The sequence below is a fragment of the Mastacembelus armatus genome, chromosome 21 (assembly GCF_900324485.2).
Source record: "Mastacembelus armatus chromosome 21, fMasArm1.2, whole genome shotgun sequence".
In the NCBI taxonomy this organism is placed as follows: Eukaryota; Metazoa; Chordata; class Actinopteri; order Synbranchiformes; family Mastacembelidae; genus Mastacembelus; species Mastacembelus armatus.
The window spans coordinates 16,955,690-16,978,132 of NC_046653.1; the positions used below are offsets into that span (position 1 = coordinate 16,955,690).

At 40.5% G+C, this 22,443-nt stretch overlaps 4 protein-coding genes across 9 annotated transcripts in view; 3 read left to right on the forward strand and 1 right to left on the reverse strand.

The window, feature by feature from the left end:
* The window catches only part of col4a2 (collagen, type IV, alpha 2), a 42,946-nt gene extending 37,667 nt beyond the window's left edge, over nt 1-5,279 (forward strand). For both annotated transcript variants that reach the window (XM_026294618.2, XM_026294619.2), the window contains 9 exons: nt 278-403; nt 546-662; nt 1,278-1,439; nt 1,552-1,650; nt 1,733-1,882; nt 1,972-2,088; nt 2,327-2,518; nt 3,288-3,574; nt 4,014-5,279. In XM_026294618.2, coding sequence (XP_026150403.1) covers nt 278-403; nt 546-662; nt 1,278-1,439; nt 1,552-1,650; nt 1,733-1,882; nt 1,972-2,088; nt 2,327-2,518; nt 3,288-3,574; nt 4,014-4,268 — 1,505 coding nt within the window. In that variant the 3' untranslated portion in view covers nt 4,269-5,279. The remainder of the gene's footprint in view (nt 1-277; nt 404-545; nt 663-1,277; nt 1,440-1,551; nt 1,651-1,732; nt 1,883-1,971; nt 2,089-2,326; nt 2,519-3,287; nt 3,575-4,013) is intronic.
* A 51-nt stretch (nt 5,280-5,330) lies between these two features.
* Nucleotides 5,331-9,659, reverse strand: rab20 (RAB20, member RAS oncogene family). The gene is made up of 2 exons (XM_026294629.2): nt 9,070-9,659; nt 5,331-6,511 (listed from the first exon to the last, which is right to left on the reverse strand). The coding sequence occupies exons 1-2, from the start codon at nt 9,257-9,259 to the stop codon at nt 5,913-5,915; spliced, it is 789 nt and encodes a 262-aa protein (XP_026150414.1). The 5' UTR covers nt 9,260-9,659; the 3' UTR covers nt 5,331-5,912.
* On the forward strand, nt 9,156-16,839 carry naxd (NAD(P)HX dehydratase). 5 transcript variants are annotated; one of them, XM_026294622.2, is made up of 11 exons: nt 11,477-12,572; nt 12,697-13,143; nt 13,361-13,511; nt 13,626-13,671; nt 13,783-13,871; nt 14,664-14,772; nt 15,219-15,269; nt 15,369-15,473; nt 15,577-15,697; nt 15,836-15,959; nt 16,337-16,839. In XM_026294622.2, exons 1-11 carry the CDS (start codon nt 12,059-12,061, stop codon nt 16,485-16,487), a joined length of 1,908 nt encoding a protein of 635 aa, XP_026150407.1. In that variant the 5' UTR covers nt 11,477-12,058; the 3' UTR covers nt 16,488-16,839. The 5 variants fall into 5 exon arrangements, with proteins under 5 accessions (XP_026150411.1, XP_026150410.1, XP_026150409.1 ...); XM_026294623.2 differs by having other exon boundaries at nt 12,697-13,110; XM_026294626.1 differs by lacking the exons at nt 11,477-12,572; nt 12,697-13,143 and adding an exon at nt 9,156-9,292.
* A 153-nt stretch (nt 16,840-16,992) lies between these two features.
* On the forward strand, nt 16,993-22,004 carry ing1 (inhibitor of growth family, member 1). Its single transcript, XM_026294628.1, has 4 exons — nt 16,993-17,238; nt 18,580-18,757; nt 19,307-19,455; nt 20,603-22,004. The coding sequence occupies exons 2-4, from the start codon at nt 18,619-18,621 to the stop codon at nt 21,227-21,229; spliced, it is 915 nt and encodes a 304-aa protein (XP_026150413.1). The 5' UTR covers nt 16,993-17,238; nt 18,580-18,618; the 3' UTR covers nt 21,230-22,004.
* Nucleotides 22,005-22,443: the final 439 nt, after the last annotated feature.

Consider the following 22,443-nt stretch of genomic DNA (forward strand, 5'->3'; position numbering starts at 1 on the left):
AGTAAAGAGGTTCTACATAAACACATGGTTTTGAGCATTCAACTCTAATGTGGCTAAATAGGTCTAATTATTATTATTGCTTGTTATGTCATTCATATTAATTCTATAGATAAATATTTAAATATTTACTGAATTCAGAGCAGGGAATAATCAATGTATATTTCTAAATTCCTGACTGCATCCAAGGTTTGTGAAGTGGAAACCATGTCAGAGTTTTTCTTAAGAGTTTAAAAATCCCAGACATTTAAAACATGTTTCTTTGCTGTATTTTTATCAGGTCTGGACACCATGGGACCAGCTGGTGAGCCAGGACCTAGGGGAAAGAAGGGAGATGGTGGTGATGACAATAACCAGCCAGGTGTTCCAGGCGCACCTGGTTTGAAAGGCTTCCAGGGACCTCAAGGTTTGCCGCTATTCTGTTGTGTTAATAGGGTCTGAGTTAAACTAGAGGGCGTAGAACTTTAAGGTCTCAGTAAAATAATAAATATATGTCGTAATGTGGTTTAACCATCCTGAAATAATCCCATTTGTTTGTATTTGTTCAGGTGACCATGGTCTACCTGGATTTCATGGAATCCGTGGCCCCGTAGGACCAGATGGGACTCCAGACATACCAGGATTCCCTGGAGACACTGGTTTTAGAGGACCTCAAGGATACCAAGGTAAGAAAATGCAATTGAACACCAATGAACTAATGATCACTATGCTGCTTTGGGATGCATCTGGTTTTGTCAGTGATCATTTTCCCTTGCTGGTGCTAAGTTTATCTAATCTTATTTTGCAACCTTTATAGAATATCTCACAACTATTCAATTCAATTCAATTCAATTTTATTTGTATAGCGCCAAATCACAATACAAATCATCTCAAGGCACTTTACAAAAACTAAAACTAAAAACCCAACAATTCCCTTATGAGCAAGCACTTGGCGACAGTGGAGAGGAAAAAACTCCCTTTAACGGAAGAAAAAAACCTCCAGCAGTCAACTAAGTCATTATTCTGTCTTCTGCCAGTAAGCATATCATTTGTCTCTCTCAAATTATTCTTTTTGATTTTGGATGATTAAATCTAGTCATTTTTAGTTAAAATGAGGACGTATTTACAATTAGTTGTTGAGATAACGTATTAGCTGTCGTTCTTCTTCTTCGTCTTCATTGCTTTATGAACCAAATCTGCATAATTTACGTGTGAACTTGACAAAACTGCCACTTAACAGTTTTAATGCTGAGCGCTTGTTCATTATAAGTGTATTTGTTAACCATACATTTGTTTCTCAGGTTCCCCTGGACCCAGAGGATTTCCTGGTATTGATGCGCCCCCTGGGGAAAAGGGTGTACCAGGATTACATGGGTTTCCTGGAGTTCCTGGAAGGAAAGGATTCAAAGGAGATCAAGGTTCATTTGGATACAGGGGGCCAAATGGTGTCTCTGGGAAGAAAGGTATAGCTAAAACACTGAATCTTTTCAAAGACAACCCTTTCACAGTAACTTGCTCTCATAATCCATAGAATAGTTACATAATCCAGAGTCTGTCTATGCTTTTGTCTTACAGGCGTGAAAGGGGAGCAAGGATCGATGGGAGTTCCAGGCAATTTTGGTGTAAAGGGAGAAAGAGGTCCCGATGGTCCAAAAGGAAACACTGGACCCCCAGGTAAATTATGAATTCATAATAAACCCACTGCTCACTAGTTATCATGGGTGTGGCTTTCATTACATCTTCCATCCTGTTGCAGGTTTTCATGGACCCCCAGGCAGCCAGGGTCTTCCTCCAGTTGTCGTTAGAAGAATACCAGGAGAGAGGGGCCCTCCAGGACCACAGGGATTTCAGGGACCAAAGGGGGTCATAGGGGAATCAGGGACACATGGGCTTCCTGGAGATGCAGGTTAGTTATTTTGATAAAACATTCATTGTTGAGCATCCCCAAGTGATGTGTCCTGCTCAGCAACATACTCATATCCTGTTACTGTTCAGGTTTCATTGGACCCACTGGGCAGAAGGGCATGCCTGGGATTAGTGGTACCCCAGGAACAGCTGGATTCCGTGGAGAAATTGGTCAGCTTGGCCACGCCGGTCTGCAAGGGACAGAAGGTGTGTGTGCCACTGTGGGGCATTTTAAGATTAGTGTAATAAGCCTGGATTAAAGGATTTAAAGTAGGCGGAGACTTAAGCAAGGGACCAGTTACCAAGATGATTTTGATTATTTAAGTTTACAGTAATAAATAAATAGGTTTTATGATACATATTGTCTGGATGTATTATATAATTCTTTGAGAATTGATTATTTTGTGTTGCAAAACACAGTTCTGATCTCTTCAATCCTCAATAGGTCCTCGTGGGAAACAGGGTATCCCTGGGTTGCCAGGTATGCCTGGCCGCAGTGTCAGTGTGGGTTACTTGCTGGTGAAACACAGCCAATCAGACCAGACTCCCATGTGTCCCGAGGGCATGTCTAAACTGTGGGATGGCTACAGTCTGCTGTACTTCGAGGGCCAGGAAAAGGCCCACAACCAGGATCTCGGTAATTTGGGATGAACAATGAAATTTCTCTGCAGTATGTTAATGTGCTCAGTTTGTACTGTTAGTAAACCCTGTGTGCTATAAATAGGAGTTTCTTACAGGACCTTTGGTGATACATCAGAGGGTGAGAATGAATCATACCCCAGAGCATTATGCACACACGTCAGTGTGTTTGTTACAGTACAATCAGGATGCATCAGCTTGTCAGGCGAACATCCCAGATTTCTCTGATCTTACCTTATCAACATACTCATATCCTGTTACTGTGCATCCTACTGCTGGCAGAGTTTGATTTGGGGGCATTTAGGTCAGCCTGCATCCTTATACTTCTACATTTCAAATAGCGCTACAATGGCATGATGGCCCCAAAAAGGAAAACAAAGAAAGTAATCTCCTAAAATTCACCACAAACAAAGTTGCTTGTCTGTATATGCTTTGACAGATGAAATGGCACATTATTCCTATTGCAAATTAAAAGCTGATTTCATAATCAGCCTCACTTAACTCAATAAAGAGCTAGAGCTTCTGCTAGAACTTCACTTGACATTGGTATGTCCTGTAGATTATGATGGCTAGCGTTAGCTGATGTTAGCAACTTTTACATAAATGTTGGGTCAGTCCACTGACTTTATGTTTCTTACATACCCGTGTCTCTACTTATTCTACATTTTAGCACTTACTATTATCAGATGTTCATGTCGTTGTATGAAATGTGTTATATTAATAAACTTTGCCTTTTTGAAAAGTGTAATTTGGTTGGTGCTTTTCAGGTTTGGCTGGCTCCTGCCTCCCACGGTTCAACACCATGCCCTTCCTGTACTGCAATCCTGGAGACATTTGTTACTATGCCAGCAGAAATGATAAGTCGTACTGGTTGTCAACAACTGCTCCTCTTCCAATGATGCCTGTAGAAGAAGGGGACATCAAACCATATATCAGCCGCTGCTCGGTATGCGAAGCTCCATCAGTTGCCATTGCAGTTCACAGCCAGGACATTACCATCCCACAGTGTCCAGTGGGTTGGCGCAGCCTTTGGATCGGCTACTCCTTCCTCATGGTGAGGTCACCAGACATGAAAATGTTTGCGTGAAAAGGTCAAGTGTCAAAGATGCTTCATCCAAGATTTTAAGTGAGACATGTGACTAATTGAGGAGCCTTGCTCCACTTACTCTTATGAGACACTGGCCAGTCAGACTTGTTTCATTACCTCACAATAAATACATTCTTAGCAGTCATTGTCACATTTACTGGGGACTATTGCCTGCTGAGGATTCGGTGTGTGAGTATTTGCGGCTGCATGGCCATGTAATGTCCAAATTTAACTAAAATACTTTTGTTAAGTACAAAAAAGTGACTCCTCAGAGTATTTTTAAGGACAGTCGAGGTCTGTGGAAAGGACAAATAAATCTTGCCAGCCTTCAGCTAGACAGACCTGCTAGTAGATCAGTTCAGTAATGTTTTGGTCTCTTCATGGATATTTGCCTTTCTGTCCACAGCATACGGCAGCAGGAAGTGAAGGCGGAGGTCAGTCCTTGTCGTCACCTGGCTCCTGCCTGGAGGATTTCCGCACAACACCATTCATTGAATGCAATGGGGCCAAAGGAACATGCCACTACTTTGCTAACAAGCACAGCTTCTGGCTAACATCCATAGATCAGCCGTTCCACAGTGAGCCATCATCAGAAACTCTCAAAGCAGGTCAGCTCCTGTCACGCATCAGTCGTTGCCAGGTCTGCATGAAGAACTTGTGAAAGGCTCTACAGTAATGCTATTGACAATGGTCTAGCGTCATATACTAAATCAAACAAAGGGGGGATCTGAAATACCGACTTAGATCAATGTAAATGAGAAGCTTTCTCCTCCAGCCACAGAGCTGAGATGTCCAGTGACTGATGCCTTGAGCTTTGAGTGAAATGTAGATAAGACAAGAGAAACCCCATAATGAAGGTAACAGCATTATGGACAAAGTGTTTTATGTTAAATGTGGATTGGTGCTTACTGTTTAACTTATTACCTCAGCTACATCATTAACAGATCAAGAGACCGTACACTACAGCTGAACCAAAGATGCCCATGTGTATGCACTGCTTCAGTTTATCTAGATGTTTTTTATTGTTTAAGGTATGCAGGCAACCATAAAGCCATTAACATTGCTTCTCAGTCAAGAATGTCTTATTAGAGGTCTTGAACAACCTGTTTGTTGATACTATTGACATTATACCACTTCTGTTTCATTTCTCCTCCAATACATATTTTTACAATATGACTTTTCAAGCTGTTAACTTGTTTTATGCATTTATTAACCATTGCAAAATTATCTGAAGCTTTTAATTTTCATACAACACATGTTCACACAATGCACTGACTTGTTTTGTAATTATAACAGCTGAATAAACTTGACCCCCGTCCCCTAAGAGTTTTATATATATATCTTATACTACTCATGTCACAATTATTTTCCTCTAAAACTCGTCTAATTATTGAACTGCCCCAAGCTGCCAACAGGACAGAGTGTAAACAGCATTGATCAAAGGTCTGAGCAAACCCTTGCTGCAATCACTGATCCTAGGTTAGATTTTATTTACACAATTTAGAAAGTAGGTCAAATGTTCTGCTTCACTTCCATAGACTTAACAAAGATTTAAATTAGACCGGAAAAATACTGACAAGATTTGTTTCAATTGTAAGGTAATGTAATTATGGTCATTTTCATAATATGCTAATTGAATTTGATTGTGAAAATTAAATGTTGTTTGTTTATACTTCAGACTGTGTCATTTTACTCACAAGACTAATATGACAGACCAAGCGAACAGCAAAATAAAAATCTTTATTCTGACAGTGAACTTAAAAATTCAACAGGGCTATTTTATTACTTACGATCATTGAAAGTGCCAATAAAATATAAAGATCAGTATTAATGCTAGTAACAAAACAAAGTAAATAAAACCTTAAAATTCAACTACAATAAACAGCAAAATCTGACATCCATCTAACAACTAGTGCAGCTACATTTCTTATATCGTATATCAAAAGATTTACAAATAGCAGACATCTTTGGGATACAAGTGCAGTTTGATTTGTTAGGGAGGAATGTTTCAAAGAGTGATCACTGATACTGTTTCCCTTCCTTCCATAGAAAATGTCTCAGGACACTATGAACTGTAGTTGCTTTTTCTCTTCATCTTCACAGCATAAACAATGTATGTGTGCATATATATATATGTGTGTGTGTGTGTGTGTGTGTGTTATTGGGAGACCATTTATAGTCTCAGTCATGGCAAATACTCAGTAGCCTCACAGTATGTATTTGGTGTTTGGATCAACCTAGTGAGCATCTTTGTTAAAAGCAATGCTTTGCTGGTTGCAGCCTCTCTACATCTCTACAGTAGATCCTAGCAGCAGGTAGATCTGGCTCGCTTGCCGCTGCCCCCCCTGAATTCCTCCAGGTCAACTGTAGGAGACCTCTGGTTCTCGTTTCTCTTCCTCAGGATGGAAGGCAGCACCAGATCAAATAATGTTTCGAACAAAGTGTCCACATTATACCCTGTCTTGGCACTTGTCTCGAAGCACATCTTCTCCGCTGGCAGACTGTCCTTTTCGTCGAGGCCTTTATAGCGTAGTATTCTCCCATAGAGGGCCACTGCATCTTCATGTGTCACCTGCTTGTGTAGGATCATCCCAGAAAGGGATGCAGGAGAGGCTGGGGGTGTTGGGCATGCAGACAGGACCTGTGGTTCTGTTCTGGCCTCCCCGCACTCTGTTTGGTCCTTAGACACATCTGAGTCCTGGTACATCTGGGCTTTGGGGTCTGTGAGATCTGCCTTGTTGCCCACTACAGCATAAATGCAGTCATGGTTGGCAGTATCAGTCAGGGACAGGAAGCGTTCCTCAATCTCAGCTAGGCTCTGCCAGTTGGTGACGTCGTAAGTGAGGATGACAGCGGCTGCACCTCGACAGTACATGGAGCCCAGGCCATGGAACTGTTCACGACCTGAGGAGAGAGAGAGGGAGGTCAACATCGTCTGCACTGCAGCAGGTAACCAACTGAACTTGAACCACATAAACACAGAGACTTAGCCATACTGTATGTGAGGCACTGCAGAAGGACACACAGCACAGACAGAAACTGTGCAAGACAGTCAGCAGTTTGAAAACAGAACTGACCTTTGTTGTTGAAATAGTCAGCACATTGTGTGTTAGTACTTTGTCATGGGGGGCACCTCTTGGTTTTCAGTTTATTACTTAGCTAAAGCTAATGGAATCTAATACAAAAGCCCTGTAATATATATTCATAAAGGTTATAACAATTTAAACTATTGTTTAAACTTTATGCTCATTTTGGAGGCAAGAACTGAACATGGAGTTTATTTTATGCATTTTTGCATCAGTTTTAGTACTAAAATACAGGATGTACTGCAACCAACAAGCCTTGTCATTTACTATTTACATTCTGTTCTTGAAATATAACTGAAAGAAATTGTTTTTAAAAATCAAAATAATTTTTGCTCTAATAATTTGTAAATTAATGATTTCAGCTTTGACCTTTAGCATAACAGTCACATTCACTGATCAAAAAACCTCCTAGAAAGATAAAGTAGGACATTGTTTTCACATGCTGAAGTGACAAAAAAAGAAAAACTCCTAACTCAGTCCTCCTCATGCTTCTGGAAAGTACTGTTGCATGCAAAGCTGGAAAAGACAGGTTAAAACACAGGCAGTCAAGTCTTCCTGTCATAGCCCTGTCATGTGACTATTTCGAAGAACAGGGTAGCAGGGCTACAAGGCTGCACTGGCCTTTAAAACTAAACTGGAAGGGGCATTATCAGTCAGAAAGTGAACAGCAAGCTGCCTGGTTTCAGTGTACTGAGCCAAAGATCTGATAGATTTTACTACAGCCCTTATATCTGCCACTCTTCTGTAGCTGGATGGTCTCTGTTAATAGGTCTGTCACATGACTCAGTGCTGATCTGACATTTCTCCCTCACGGTGACTAAATTCAAAAGAACCACATCCTGTCAGGGGGCCATGAAGTTAGGGAACACAGACTGGAAATGACTTACTGGTGACATAGCTGGCCTTGCCTTATCTCTGTGGCACAGTATTTTTCTGTTACTGTGAAATGTGTGTTTTCCTTTAGAGTCACAGTTATATTTGAGAAAATTCATCTTTAGGCCTGTGTAATTTTGGTGGTTAGTTGATGACAAAAGCTCTAAAAAAAAGAAAAAAGCATACATTTGTAAGTGTATGGTGTTTTTATCCAGTCACAACTCACACTTTGATACTGATGGTGAGAATCTCTACTTTCAGTTCACTCACTAAGTGAACTGTCATTTCTCATGTCATTTACACAAGCTTCCCTACTGATACTACAGATAGATGTTTATAAAAAGATTGTGTGTCCTGTAATGTTTGACGTTTTCTATTGTTTTGAGGCATTCTGTTAAGGAACAAGTTCAAAATACTAGCAGCAGCTGTTATTTATGAAATATTTCTCTCTAAAATAAGAAAATATGCACAAAAAAAGTATATGTGGTGATCACTGTAAAAGTACTCAGATGACTGGTTTTGATGAAGTCACATTAGTCCAATATTGAGCAACACAGCACAAGACCCAGTGCAGTGTTTTTCTAACAGCAGACAGGAAAGAATGAAATGACTTAATATCTGGAGCAGGAGTAACATATTCCTCTTACTATTAAGATCAGTGCATAATAACTAATGATACTGGGCCTTAAAGTGTTAAGGAAGCCAATCGTTGCATGTTCTTTCAAATTAAAGAATTAATCATTTATTCTCTGTAATACTAAACGTTAAATTTACCAAGGTTCATCTTCAAATACCACAGAGAAAAATGATTTTCCAAGATCCACTGGCCAGCAACCAAAAACTAATTTAGCCCATTTCTAATTGACTTGATAAATAAATAACTGATCATCAAAACATAAATTATTTGACCTATTTGATTAATTGAACAGGCCTTTGATTTCATAACAGTCTATTCTATATTTAAAGAAAAGTCTGTCACCACAGTTTTCTTCTGTTTTGTTTAGATATAGTTATTTATGATTATAGTCCCTTGTAAGGTTTTTCATTTTAAAAAATAATATTGTACATTTACGTAAAACTCCTGGGAAATTCCATTTCTAAGAGTAATTCACCTGAACCCACACCCTGACCGTCCCTCCTCTGCCATACCATAATGAATGCAGGTTCAGATTATTATAGGCCTGTCCTCTAAGATCAAATGAGTAATGAAATGTAGCAGCTCATGGGACCCTGGTATTATTATAAAATATGTGTGACTGGGCATAGATTATCCCTCAATCTGTTGGATTATCCAGCTAGTTTTGCCCTCACTGTGTAAGGCTTTAATGACATGTTATTGGTTTCAACAGAAATCACAGTAAACAGGCTGCCTACCGAGCAGTCACATGGCAGTGGCTCCCTCAGGTGAGGGCTGTCTTTATCAGGTAAACGCAGTTAATAAACAACCGGAACGATAAAAAGGTTCAGATACACTGTGGGGTGAAAGTGTGAAGGAGGTATTACCAGCAGTGTCCCATATCGAGATGTTGTAAGGCCCCCACTGCTTGAGGAAAAACGCCCCTCCGACGGTGCTGATGGTGTCTTTGAACTTCCTCTCCGTGTACCTGTGGAGCAGCGACGTCTTCCCTACGTTCATGTCTCCCAGGAGAACAACCTTGACGTCGGGTTTCTTCATCTTCGACAGCTCGGGCATGATGTTGGTGGTTCGGGTCCCGCTACAGGAAAGGTTGTTTTTTGTTTGTTTGCTTGCTTTTTTTTTTACTTTATCGTAGAAAAAAACTCGATCTAGCTCGTCAAAGTAATTTCAGGCCGGAAACGAATTGCTCCAAAAAAAATCCATTTTGTGTGTGAAATGAGTTTGTGACAGCGTGACTGGTCCCTCTCACATCAGCTGTCTGAGTCTGAACTTCATAAAGTAACTGAGGTGAATCAGGAAGTGGGATTGATATGGGAAAAATCACCCTGAGTTCAGTCTGTCAGGCAGATCTCTGCTCTCTACCATTGTATTGGTTTTATTGTTTTTATCTCAGTTCATGAATTATTTTTTTACTATGTCTCTATTTCTTTTGCTTTTACTAAGCACTTTGTGATATTTGTTGTAGAAAACAGTTTTTGATAAAAACTTTATATAGTATTTACACAACAAAAGAGGAAATCATTTAAAATAAGGAAAGCATAAGTGATCTCACAACACAGCTCTAGAAACTGGACAGAAAACCCATCAAAAATGTGTCACCGAAAAAAACCATAAATGATATTATGACTTATTTGTTTATGTATAAGAGTTTAACTTAAAAGTGAAGTGAACCTATTTGTATTTGTATTTTTTTTTTTTTGTCACCAAAAATTCTAATTAAGGCAAAAACCATGGAGGAACATTGGCTTGAATCAAACAGTAAACCAAAATAAGTTGATTGGTCGTCCACTCGCACAAGATAAATATTATTATTTTCCAGTATAATGACACAGTTAGTAAAATTCTGAAAAATGTATTTGTATAATTATATTTCAACTTTATAGGACAACCTGACAGTCTTTATTATAACGTGTATGTACAGGCCAAAAGATAAGTAAGATGTTGTAGGTTGTTCCACAGAACAGATAACTGCCTACAAGAATCCCTTATTACTGATAAATTATTAAAGGAAAATGAACGTGTACGCAGCTGTTTCTGCCTGTAAGACTATACTCGGGGCACAATATTGAGTTTAGTCATATTGTGGGTGGGTGGAAGTTTAGGACTGTGACCATGACAGTTAGCACGTTTAAGATTCAGGATTTATTGCTGCTGCAAATGATTATTCTGCAAACTTAAATCCTAACAGGACCACTCCTTCCTTTTAACCCAGTCCTGTCACTGTCAGTGACACTGAACAATGCTGGGTTGTTTTAATGCATATCTTTTTTCATGCTTAAACTACTAAATGATAATTATTAGATTAGATTAGATAAACTTTATTGGTCCACAAGGGAAATTCCTTGGTCGCAGTACTTCAGTTACATACACACACTCTTGAAAACTATTAAATAATAAAAATGAAGATAGAATAGAAAAATACGAGCAGATAAAGGTTAAGGGCAGCACTGTTGCCTCACAGCAAGAAGGTTTCTGGTTTGAAACCCAACAGGGGGCCTTCTTGCGTAGAGTTTGCATGTTCTCCCTGTGCTTGTGTGGGTTTTCTCCAGGTACTCTGGTTTCCTCCCACAGTCCAAAAACATGTATGTCAGGTTGATTGGTGACTCTAAATTGCCCATAGGAGTGAGTGTGAGTGTGTGAGGTTGTTTGTCTCTATGTGGCCCTGTGATGGACTGGTGACCTGTCCAGGGTGTACCCCTGCCTTCCACCCAAAGAGAGCTGGGATAGGCTCCAGCAGATCCCTGGGACCCTAAATAGGATAATGGGGTATAGATAATGGATGGATGGATCAAGCTTAAGTTTTATTACATAAATAAAATTTTAAACAAGCCTCTATTGACAAATACAGACAGAAAAACATATTTTAGTGTCTTATTATGCGATTTAATAAATATCATTGCTCTAATGTTGAACACAGCCTCCCGATAGGCCAGTGGAGCTTTACGCGTCGGTTGCTCAGCACACAGTTTGTTTTCAACCTACTGAGAACTGCAGCGTCCGAGGGGGCTTTGAAGGCGTCACAGGCTGTTTCTTCCTGTACTGTGCACTTGGGTCCGCACGCCTGATGTTGAGGATCATCTGCGTACAGGTGTCAGCGTTGAAACGCGTTTCTAGTTTAGGTAAGAAGAACCAGGAAGCAGAGCAAAGCATGAATGACAACATGCGGCTGCAGGTTCAGACGCTCGGCTTTTGTTTTATCGCTGTGGCGCTGTCGATGGTGGCCACGCTGCTGTGTTTGACCGACAAAGGTAACGTGGAGGAGGTATGGTGAGGTCTAATGTCAGTGCAGCGTGCTGGGAGGTATATATATCGTTACCCTTAAAGGCCTCAGATCGTTCCCATGTTGGTCTGGGGGCTGTCAGGATCCAGCTCCCAGTTGGTTCTGTAATCCGGGTCTCTAGGACCCCGCGGAGAGCTAGCATGGGCGGAGGAGCGGGCGGAGAAAGGTGAAGTTAACCTCAGAGGACTGATCAGAGGTCAGTTTGGAAATCCCCCCAGTGAAGCTCAGGGTTGTGAGAAACGCTTAAAAAGCCGATCCCGGGTCAGTTTATCTTAAAGTGCCAAGCGACGCATTTTGCTAACGACGTAAAAGGATAAACATAGACGGATATGCTGTAGCTAGCATACACAGCACTGGGCTGCACACGGGGTTGTAATGGTCCCCAAGTTGAAAAGTACAGTTATCACCCCCGTCAGTGCGACTGAGCAGCGCGAAGGGCCAGTTGTCGTTGTTGACGGTGTTTGGGGCAGCGGCGCCCCGCGGCTTGGATCCAGACGTCCATCATAATCCGCAGTGTCAACATCCATCCAGCCCCGTGCGGGGCTGAGAGGGACCTCTCTCAGCCTGCAGCCACTATGCAAGCAAACACAACGCGGGGCTTCTTGTGGTCGGATGTAGAGACGAGGACCTTGTTGAACATCTGGGGGGAGCAGGACATCCAGGCGGCGCTGGATGGAAACTTCCGAAACAGCTTCGTGTACCGCGACGTGTCCCGGCGGCTGGGAGCGATGGGCTTTGAAAGGACGCCGGAACAATGCAGGGTGCGGATCAAAAGCCTCAAGAGACAATACTTGTTGGCAAAGGAAGGCAACCTACGGAACAACGGGCAGTATCACAAGATCTGTAAGTTTTATGACGCCATGGAGAGGATTTTGAGCAACCGACCCGCCACTGACCCTCAGGAGTTCATAGAGAGCGGGGCGGGGGGAGAGGAGGCCGTAGACGGCCTGGAGGAGGATGGAGATGATGCTCAGGACGCATATCCAGAGAGCACAGACGAGTGTCCTTATCCTGCAGAGACTGAAGTGAAGTTGGAATATCCAGCTGTCCCAATCCCCATCCCAATTAAAGTAACAGTGGGCAATAACAGTAAGTGTTCCCTACCTCTCCACAGTTACTGGTTCCTCTGTGTGAGACACGTGCGATGTCTTTTTTTATGTTTCTAATGATTATTTGTTTGTATGTTTATGCCCACTGCTCTCCACCACATCAGACACTGTAGTGAGACCACATAACAGCAGCCAGACGGCCAGTGGTCTGTCAGCTAGACCACCTAAACGGCCAAGAAAGCGGCGAGCTAACTTCCCCATGGAGAAACTGATGGAGCAGTTCCTGGAGCAGAGTGCCCAGGCCGAGGACAGCTTCTACCGGATGGAGGAGCAGCGCTTGCAGGCGGAAGATCGTCGCAGAGAAGCTGAGCACTCCAGGGAGCTGCACATGCTTCAGATGCTCGGTCAGATGTTCTCCAGCATCTCCTCCGCCAGACCTGCTTCCGCAGCTACGTCCTCCAAGACAGCTCCACCTGCCTACGCCCCGGTGGTCCGCAGCGGTTCCTCGTCTTGTACACGCAGCCAGTCCAGTCAGCTCGGACAGCCTTCGCCCCAGAAAGACTGTCACACCCAACAAAGTCAGCTATTAAACCCAGACCCCCAGACGTTAGGTACTGGTTTCGGTGTCAAGTGTGAAGGGAAAACAGAGATGAAGGCGTGTTAGCTGTGAAGTGAAGGCTCAGTGATGGAGACATTACATTTTAAACACAGAACATTATTAGTTATGTTTTAATTGTGTATGTGTTGTTTTTGTTGCCAGTTTAGACACTGACTCAGCCCAAAGGAGTATTCCACACTTTAAAACTCTCACTTTGTTTATTTCCTCAGGGTTTGAACGCTACTTTGGCTCAGGGTCAACATCACACAAAGGCATGGATGATGATATCCTCTCACTCGTAAAGAGCATAATCCCACCACTGACATCTAAAAAGCACAAAGGACAAGATGGGCGTATTGGAATCATTGGAGGATGCCAAGAGTGAGTGGCGTAACAACCAACTGTTTCTCAGTTTAATCTTCATTTACAACAGAAGACTTTAATGTGACTTTATTAAAGATTAGACCTAATTCTTGTCATCTCCACCCTGTGAAGCTATACTGGAGCGCCATACTTTGCCGCCATCTCTGCATTGAAAGTGGTAAAAACTAATTCTGATGGATTTAGAAATAATCCGAAGAGTCGAATTCCTTGTTTTTAGTTGAAGTCCAATTCTGGTCTAGTGACAGTGTGGTTTTATCCTTGTTTGCAGGGGGCTGACTTGTCTCATGTGTTCTGCACCAAAGATGCTGCAACTGTAATCAAATCATACAGTCCTGAGCTTATAGTTCATCCGGTTCTGTAAGTATAGATCCACTTTGGCCTTTTAATAGATGAATGTCATTTTTACAGTTCACTGCTGCTCCACAGGCTTTTTGTCAGCAATCTGATGACGAATAGAGAAGTAATGTGGATTTATTTACCTGTATAACACTTTCAAAAAGTATAATAACTGTAGCTGTAACAACAGATGTTGTCGATTACTCAGTAAGGACAGGGTTTGTAGCTGCTTAAAATATACCCTACATATTTAGTATGAATAGTTAGAAATTCATGGGGTGGTTTCATATCATGGCGCTTTCTCACTATAATTTTAGAATCAGTGGACAGTTTGGTTGTAACATGCCGTGACTCCTAGTGTATAAGCTCTTTGTTCTGGTGTCAGAATCAACAAAGTGCCTGCAGGGAAAGTCAGTATGATTGTTAAGTAATCTGTTTACTGCACTTGAACCTGAGAAAAAGCTACCAATGAGGGTTTTATGACTCACCATAAGCACACTGTTGACTCTAATACTCACAGACAGCATTGTGATGGGCATAAGGCTTCTTCTGTAAAACTGTGAAATTTGACCTTGTGAAGTTATGTTGCTGCAGGCTTCATAAACTTTTTCAGCTGTGGATTTGGTCACTATCCTCTATTACAGTTTCACATCAAAATGCATTATTAAGGTGAATAGTAACTATAACTACAATATAGATAATTATACAACTAAAAAATAGGCTGAAGCTCATATTAACCCTGGCAAATTCTCTTCCAGTTTTTAGCATAATATAAAAAAATGTACATGTGTGTGTGTCTGTGTATATATCAAGGGACAGTCCCAATGCTGTGGAAGAGATAGAAAAATGGCTCCCAAGACTCCATGGCCTTGTTGTGGGACCAGGTCTAGGGAGAGAAGACTTGTTACTGAAAACAGCTAAGGCACGTGGAACATTCACTCTCCCCTGCACTCAAAACAGTCTCTAGTGTTGACCGCTTGTGCATAACCATAACCACTACTGATCTAATGTTATATTTTTATCCGTCAGTGATAGAATACAGTGATAAATTTAAACTGCACGACACAACTCCTCGTATTTGTAGCTCCCTGTGACTGATAGCTGCAATTTTAGATTTAATTTCCCAGAAAATACGACCCTTATTATAATGTCAGTGCTTTGACCCATCCCTTGTATGTAAATTAATGTATATATATTTGACAGTGACTAGAAAAAGTTTTGAACAAGAACACAACTTTTACCATGGAGTAGGAGTCGTAGCCCAGCTTTGAAGCAGGTGTATCTGTCTCCTTAAAAAAATGTTTAATGCAACCAGTATGCTTGTTGGACCAACATCACTTAAGCTGATTTTATCTCTCTCTCTCTTAGGAGGTGATAGAGAAGTCAAAAGCAAGAGATATCCCTATAGTCATCGATGCAGTAAGTCTTAATAAAATGAAGGTCCAGCTGTTGAGCAGATGTGATTTTACTTGCAAAGCCATACACAGTCACTGAGTGTGTTGTGTGTTTTTATAACAGGACGGATTATGGCTAGTTACGCAGCAGCCATCTGTTATTCAAGGTTACCAGAAGGGTATCCTTACACCAAACTTCATGGAGTTCACCCGACTCTATGAGGCACTGGTGAGTCTCTTGGCAGAGTTCAGTCGACCATCAAATGATGTCGTATAACAAATAATTGTGTGTGTTAATATAGGTGTGTGTTTTCTGTGTGTCACTGTCTCAGCACCACAAACCCATGGACAGCAGTGATTATCAAGGCAGCGTCATGCAGCTCAGCGTAGCCATGGGCAACCTCACTCTGGTGCTAAAAGGAGAACAGGATCTGATTACAGATGGCAATAAGGGTTAGTGTCAAGCCCACTTCAAGTTTAAATGCAACCTTATAATAAATGCTTTGAAATTTTCCAGACACATCATTCACCTTTTCCATTAATCATTGCTCAGATATGTAAACCATGACATTGGGCTGTTCTTGCTTTCAGTGATCTCATGCAGTATCGAGGGCAGTGGGAGAAGATGCGGCGGACAGGGTGATCTACTGTCTGGATCTATGGGAGTGCTGGCACACTGGGCCCATGCTGCCTCTGCAGCTGGAACAGTCAGAAGGTGAAGACATATTTGATTGTAGATCATGTTTTAATAGTAGCTTATGGCACTTTTAAGGGACCACACCAATGAAAACCAGTAGATTATCTACAAAATGTATAAACTTTACATTGAATTATTTCTAAATAATTCTTAAAGTGTTAAAATTTACTTTTTTGTGCCTCTATTTTATGTATAGTGAACTTAATATATCTGGGATTTTTCCATTTTTTTTCTGGTTTTGCTATTGTCAGTGGGATTTTTGTTGGGTATCTTTTGGAATTCATTGGTAAAGCATGCAAAAACATCAACACTGCCTTTCTAAAATTATATTACTATATTGCATAAATGAATAATAATTGGTGTGTGCTTCCTAAATCGTCACTTTTGTCCTGCAGTGTGAATCCATCGGTTGTTGCAGCATTCGGAGCCTGTTCACTCACCAGACAGTGCAACAGTCAAGCATTCCAGCGACATGGCAGGTCCACCACCACCTCAGACATGATCCAGGAGATTGGGTCTGCCTTTAAAAAGCTTTTTGAAAGCTGAAATGGCCAAATGAAATCAGAATTGTTTATGAAGCTCTACATACTTAATTTTGCATTCTTTAAAACTGTTCATTTAGCCCATGGGTGTGCTGGTTGAAAATGTTACCGTTAAGTGGAAATTGAATGAAGGTTCAAGACAACTGTCAGTACCTGGTGCAGAAATTTCACACTGACTTGTTGGCTTAGGTGCGTTAAATGAACCTGATAAGAATGCTAAGTCTTCCGCAGTAGTATTATAAATGCTTTCACCACACACATTCACCTGCCAAAGAGACTAATGGGAAAGATAAATGGAGTCAAAGAAAACTGGGAAAATTCGTTTGAATTTTGAAATAAATAATAAATTAAATTTTTGTGTGAGTGACCTTTTGAATAAGCCCTCATCATTTAACATACCCCTGTTGCCACACGGTGACAGTATTGAGACCTAAAGAGACCCCAATAAGCCTGTTTGTGTCAAAGCAATAAAAATCCTGGTGTTGGTGGAATTGCACAGAGTAATACTTTAAACTGTGGTGTTTACAAAATATAGAATAGTTTCCTAAAGGCCAGTACAAGTGGAAACTGGTCTATGAACTAGATAATTTACCACTGCTGAAAATATTTGATCAGGCACTGTAGCTGGGAGCTAACATTAGCTGTCAGGACCTACGCTGCCACCGCGGTTAGGCTACACACGACCAGACACGTTAGCACGAAGAGCAGCAATACGGAGCTTTAAACGTCAGCTACAGAAAATAAAATCCACACAGGTAAGTCTGTCACTTATTTGGTTAATGATGTTACATAGTAACGCGTGTTTGTGTTTTGGTGACTCGTACGGCTCGTTTAGTAATATTATACATAAATGCTAACAAGCTAATGTTGCTAACACTTTGCAACAATCGTGATAAAACATTAGAGCGCTTTAAGTGCCAAATATTTGGGTGTAGTGTTAGTAATAATTTACACTTATATTGCTCGGCAGTGTAAACGTTAGTCTGTTGGTGTAATTATCTTGTTTGTGGGTGAATAAAGTGGCTGGCAAACTAGCGTTGGTTAAATTATGTCACATCACGTTAGGATGTTATTTGCTTAAATCGTCCTCAGCCAGATTGAGGCTAGTTAGTCACCGGTGAATTAAAGTCAGATTTTAACGTGTCTATAAAAGTTTGCAAGTCTCAAACGCCAAGCAGGAGAAAGTTGCTTGACATTAACGTGAACTCGTCACGTTAGCCGTCGTTAGCGTTAACACTCAGGAATTCAACTGTGACGTCTGTTGTTTCCTTGTTTACTATTTACACCAGCGATGTTAACATACAGCTCACCGGAAAGTCTAGGTAGCCAACGTTACTGTTTAGTTTTATCTTCTTCGTTGGTGCAGGGAGGACATAGCACAGCACCACGAGGTGCATCTAAATTAGGAGTTTGTTTTCCATCCGAAGTCACTTTTACCGCTTATTTGTATTTTTCTTGTATTACACTTGTAGCTGGCAGTTTCATGGTACACGTAGCAGTTTTCAGGACGGCTGACTGATCAGCTGCACAGTCCCCCGTTCATATTTGGACTGTTTTACTCGACAAAACACTTATTTAATACTCACCATAATATAGAAATACAGATAAGAGAATATACAGGGTGTCCATAAAGTCTCTTAATCATTTAAAAAATATATTACAAAAGCAAATTAACAGACAAATATGTGGAAATTATTAGTATTATTAGTTTTTTTTTGCCTCATTTAATAAACCTCTATATGGACACCATTAGTTGCACGAAGCACATCAAGACGGTACTCAATTTCTTGCCATGTTCGCTGTAGCATAGCCTCATCAATGGTGACAATGGCATCAGTGATCCTTTGCTTTAGATCAGTGATGTCCCGTATCTTTGTTCGATACACGATATCTTTAACATAACCCCATAGAAAAAACTTTGATAACCACTGAGTAGAGAACAAATCTGATGAAGATATGTCATCCAGTTGCCTTTGTAACATATATATTTTAAATTGTAAAATATATGGACTTTATGGACACCCTGTATATTTTTATTACATGTGGCAGGAGCACTACTGCTTTACAGCATCATTAAAATGTTGATTTGTTCGCAGGTGCAAGAGTCGCAGTGTTGAGGTAAACACGGACCCGCAATGTTGAACCCGACCAATGGCGACCCCGGCCACGTTGTTGTAAATTATGTTGAGGAGTATTTGGACCTGGTGGAGTCACTACCCTTCGACTTACAGAGGAGTGTCTCTCTGATGAAGGAAATTGATGCCAGGTATCAAGGTAAGGAAGCTCCACAGTGTGAACAGTACTGTGCTATATGACTGTATACTTACAGGCAAAATAGAAAGGATAATATAGTAGCAATATCCTAAATGTGTACCTTAATACTTGAACTTCTATAGCATAGCAAGTGGTTGTAGCTCAGGAGGTAGAGCAGGTTGCCAGTTAACTGAAGGGGTGTTGGTGCAATTCCCAGCGTCTCCTGTCGTGTCAAAGCAATTGAACCCCAAGGTGGCTCCTGGTGGTGGCTCTTCTATTGGTGTAGGTGTGTGTGTGTGTGAATGAGCAGTGTAAAGTGCTTTGTGTGCACTAGAGCATTAGAAAGTGGTATTAAGAGCGTTTACAATATATTTGGAGTTACTGTTGTAATCTTAGACTTTTAGTTTTAGCAACTGCTAACTACAGGTTAAGTACAGTGAGAGTATACTTTTTCTATTACACTTACCATAGCTTCAGAAAGCATTCTTTACTGTGTACCTTTGAGAACATTGAATTTGAGCATTCCTACGCTTGCTTAATTTTTTTTCTCCACAATTTCCTCTTTGGCAGATGTTCTGAAAGAACTTGATGATGCTTATGAACGGTATCGCCGGGAATCTGACTCACTTCAGCGGCGAAAGCTTCAATTATCGATTCAGAGGGCGTTGATTCGCAGTCAGGAGCTTGGAGATGAAAAGATCCAGATTGTTGGCCAAATGGTACGTAAACAACACCCTGCAGCTGTGGAGTGTTTCATTGGCAAATGTCCAGGTCTAAATGTGTGTAACTGTCTTGAGAATAGAGCAGCACATCTCTAACTTTTAAGTTTCAGACATGGTAAAATTCTGTTTTGTTTAGAGTGTAATAGGTTTCACTTAAATTACTGCCAGGAATATAAAAAAAACGTCTGAGCATGTGCAGGAGTCTGCAGTGAACAGAACCAGTATATGGCAGTTACACACTAGAGACCTACTAGGAACTTAACACCACTTTTAACCTTCCCCTTTGACATACACAGTTTGTGCTGCTGCTGAACTGTACTGCATTATACAGAGAGGAGTTTACAGGCTGGACAAAATACACTTCTCTGTATTACGCAATACAGTCCAACAGCAACACAAAGTACACCTGGCAAATTGATAGTTACATCTGCAACTCAACAATTTGAACAAAACATTTTCAGCCTCAGGGAGGAGGATTTATTGCAGGACCTGTGTATTAGACGGGTATACCTAATAAACTTCCAATTAAGTGTAGGTTTGGTATGCTAAAGTTTAACCCTCCTGTTGTCTTTGGGTCAATTTGATCCATTTTCAAAAGTTAATATGTGATAACTGGTTCTCTTTCATATAATGAACTAAAAATGACATGGATGGTTCCCTACTATAAGTGTGAAATGTGTTAATATGTTGGAAACAAGTTAACTAAAAAGGTGAAACTAAAAAATTGGTGATCATTTTATACCTTTGCTTTAGCAGCAGTCAAAACAGAATGGGTAAATTTGACATTGACAAAAGGTGTGTAGTAAATATGAAGACAATTTTGTCCTCCCAGGTCAAATCGACCCATTCTGTTTTGACTGCTTATAAAGCATGAGGTATAAAATGATCACCAATTTTTTAGCTTTGGATCAAATTGACCCGAACAGGAGGGTTAAATACAATATATATCTTAATACAATTCAATGTGATCACTTAATATAATCCTGCACCTTTTATTTGTAACTACTAGACAAATAATTGAGGTAAAGACTTAGAGCTTTAAATTTTATTTAACTCAGTTTAGTTCTCTTGTGATGTAATGTATGTCAAACAGTACATTACAAGAGTCACACCTTGATAACAAAAAGAATACTCTTTGTTTCAGGTGGAGTTGGTTGAGAACCGAACACGACAAATAGATTGGCATTCTGAACTTCTCCTCTCCTCTCAAGAAGCCCCAGAAAGTCACATTCCCACAGCAACATCCATGACAACCACTTCAGCATCCATGATGTCCTCATCATCAGCCACAGTTACCCCAGGCAAACCTGGCCACCATGACAAGAAGCGTGATGAGATTACCCCAGGATCAGGTGGAGGAGACAAGGCTGGAGGGAAACGTTCAAGGCGTCAGAAAAATGGAGAAAATCGGGAGAGTTATGGAGGTCTGGAGCACAGTGAAGAAGTTGGAGTATCCCGAGAAAAACGTGCCAAAACATCTTCAAAAAAGAAAAAACGGTCAAAAGGAAAGTCTGAGAGAGAAGTTTCACCTCCAGACCTACCCATTGATCCAGACGAGCCAACATACTGCTTGTGTGAACAGGTGTCCTACGGTGAGATGATTGGATGCGACAATGATGAGTGTCCCATTGAATGGTTTCATTTCTCCTGTGTTGGGCTCCATCATAAGCCCAAGGGAAAGTGGTACTGTCCCAAATGTAGGGGTGAGAATGAGAAGACCATGGACAAAGCTCTAGAGAGGGCCAAGAAGGAGAGAGCATACAACAGGTAGCTTGTGTTGCTTGGCCAAATGGACAATACTGCATAAAAAATAATTTTGTCTTCTCTGTATCCATTTACTGTTAACGCTGTTTAAAAAAAAAAAAAAAAAAAAAAAAGCAACAAGTTGATAAGCAAGCTCTTGTACATAGTTATTTTTCTAACTGTACCTAGCTGAGAAACAAAACTTCTCCCCCTTGGTCAGAGTTATTTGTAAAGATACAGCACAGTACAACCTGCATGTTTTTAACAAGCTCTCCAGCACTCACATTCCCTTTGTTTTCATCATGCATGCAATATCACCCACTCCATTATACAGTATATGCTGAAATCACAAATAAAAACATTTATAAACAAAGAATTTAATGACCTTTAACACCACAAAGGATGAAGTGCAGACAGTATTATATAGCTTCACCGCTGACAACTAATTTTATTTAAAATGTAACTCAACGCAGTGCACGATTAGCATCAACACTGAATTTTTGGTTCTATTGTGGGGATTTTTATTTGGTTCACTATTTTCCCCTGGTGTATGTTGATAAAATACTTGAATTACCAAATGCACATTAAAACAGCTAGTAGTTGTTGTAATTGTTCCCCTGGGCATTACGGGCTGCAGGGAATTTTTTTTCTTTTTTTCTCAAAAATTAGTTTGCATGTGACAGACATAATCCAAAGTCCACATTCTGTGTTTTGGCTTCAAAACTTCAGCAACTCCTAATAAGGCTTCAGAAGTCAGAATGATCCTATTTATAGGGTATCTGCAGGTCTTAAAGAACTAAATTCACCTTCCTCAAAAAGAGCCATATACAATACTAGAATTTTTAAACAATTTACAGAAGTTTCAAAAGTTTTCCCTTGCACAGTGCAAGCAATGTTTTTAATATATATATATATATATATATATATATATATATCTGGCTGCAAGTTGTCAGGGGATGTTACACATAAACTAAAGGCTGTATTGTGTTGCAGGAGAAAATCTAATATTGCCTGGTGAGCCCTGCAGAAACCCTGACTCAAATGCTTACCTACTAAATAGTTTTTAGCATAAACCACCCCCTCCCAAAAAAAAATTTGGTCCCCTATCACTTTCAGGCCAGTAGGCACAATTTGAACAGGAAAAAAAAAAAAGTGAATAAGGACTAGGAAAGTGAATGTACAATTCCCCAAATGGAACAAAATATGTAGTGTCCATGAAGCTAAAACTCTAAAATCCTAAAC

What these genes read in the sequence shown, in the direction of transcription:
- rab20 (XM_026294629.2), bottom strand. Translation starts at nt 9,259, where the DNA reads ATGCCCGAGCTGTCGAAGATGAAGAAACCCGACGTCAAGGTTGTTCTC. An exon ending in CTCGATATGGGACACTGCTG is followed by an intron (nt 6,512 to 9,069) that starts GTAATACCTCCT and finishes CTCTCTCCTCAG; the next exon opens with GTCGTGAACAGTTCCATGGC.
- naxd (XM_026294622.2), top strand. Translation starts at nt 12,059, where the DNA reads ATGCAAGCAAACACAACGCGGGGCTTCTTGTGGTCGGATGTAGAGACG. An exon ending in AGTAACAGTGGGCAATAACA is followed by an intron (nt 12,573 to 12,696) that starts GTAAGTGTTCCC and finishes CCACCACATCAG; the next exon opens with ACACTGTAGTGAGACCACAT. An exon ending in ATCATTGGAGGATGCCAAGA is followed by an intron (nt 13,512 to 13,625) that starts GTGAGTGGCGTA and finishes CACCCTGTGAAG; the next exon opens with CTATACTGGAGCGCCATACT.
- ing1 (XM_026294628.1), top strand. Translation starts at nt 18,619, where the DNA reads ATGTTGAACCCGACCAATGGCGACCCCGGCCACGTTGTTGTAAATTAT. An exon ending in AATTGATGCCAGGTATCAAG is followed by an intron (nt 18,758 to 19,306) that starts GTAAGGAAGCTC and finishes CCTCTTTGGCAG; the next exon opens with ATGTTCTGAAAGAACTTGAT. An exon ending in TCCAGATTGTTGGCCAAATG is followed by an intron (nt 19,456 to 20,602) that starts GTACGTAAACAA and finishes TCTTTGTTTCAG; the next exon opens with GTGGAGTTGGTTGAGAACCG.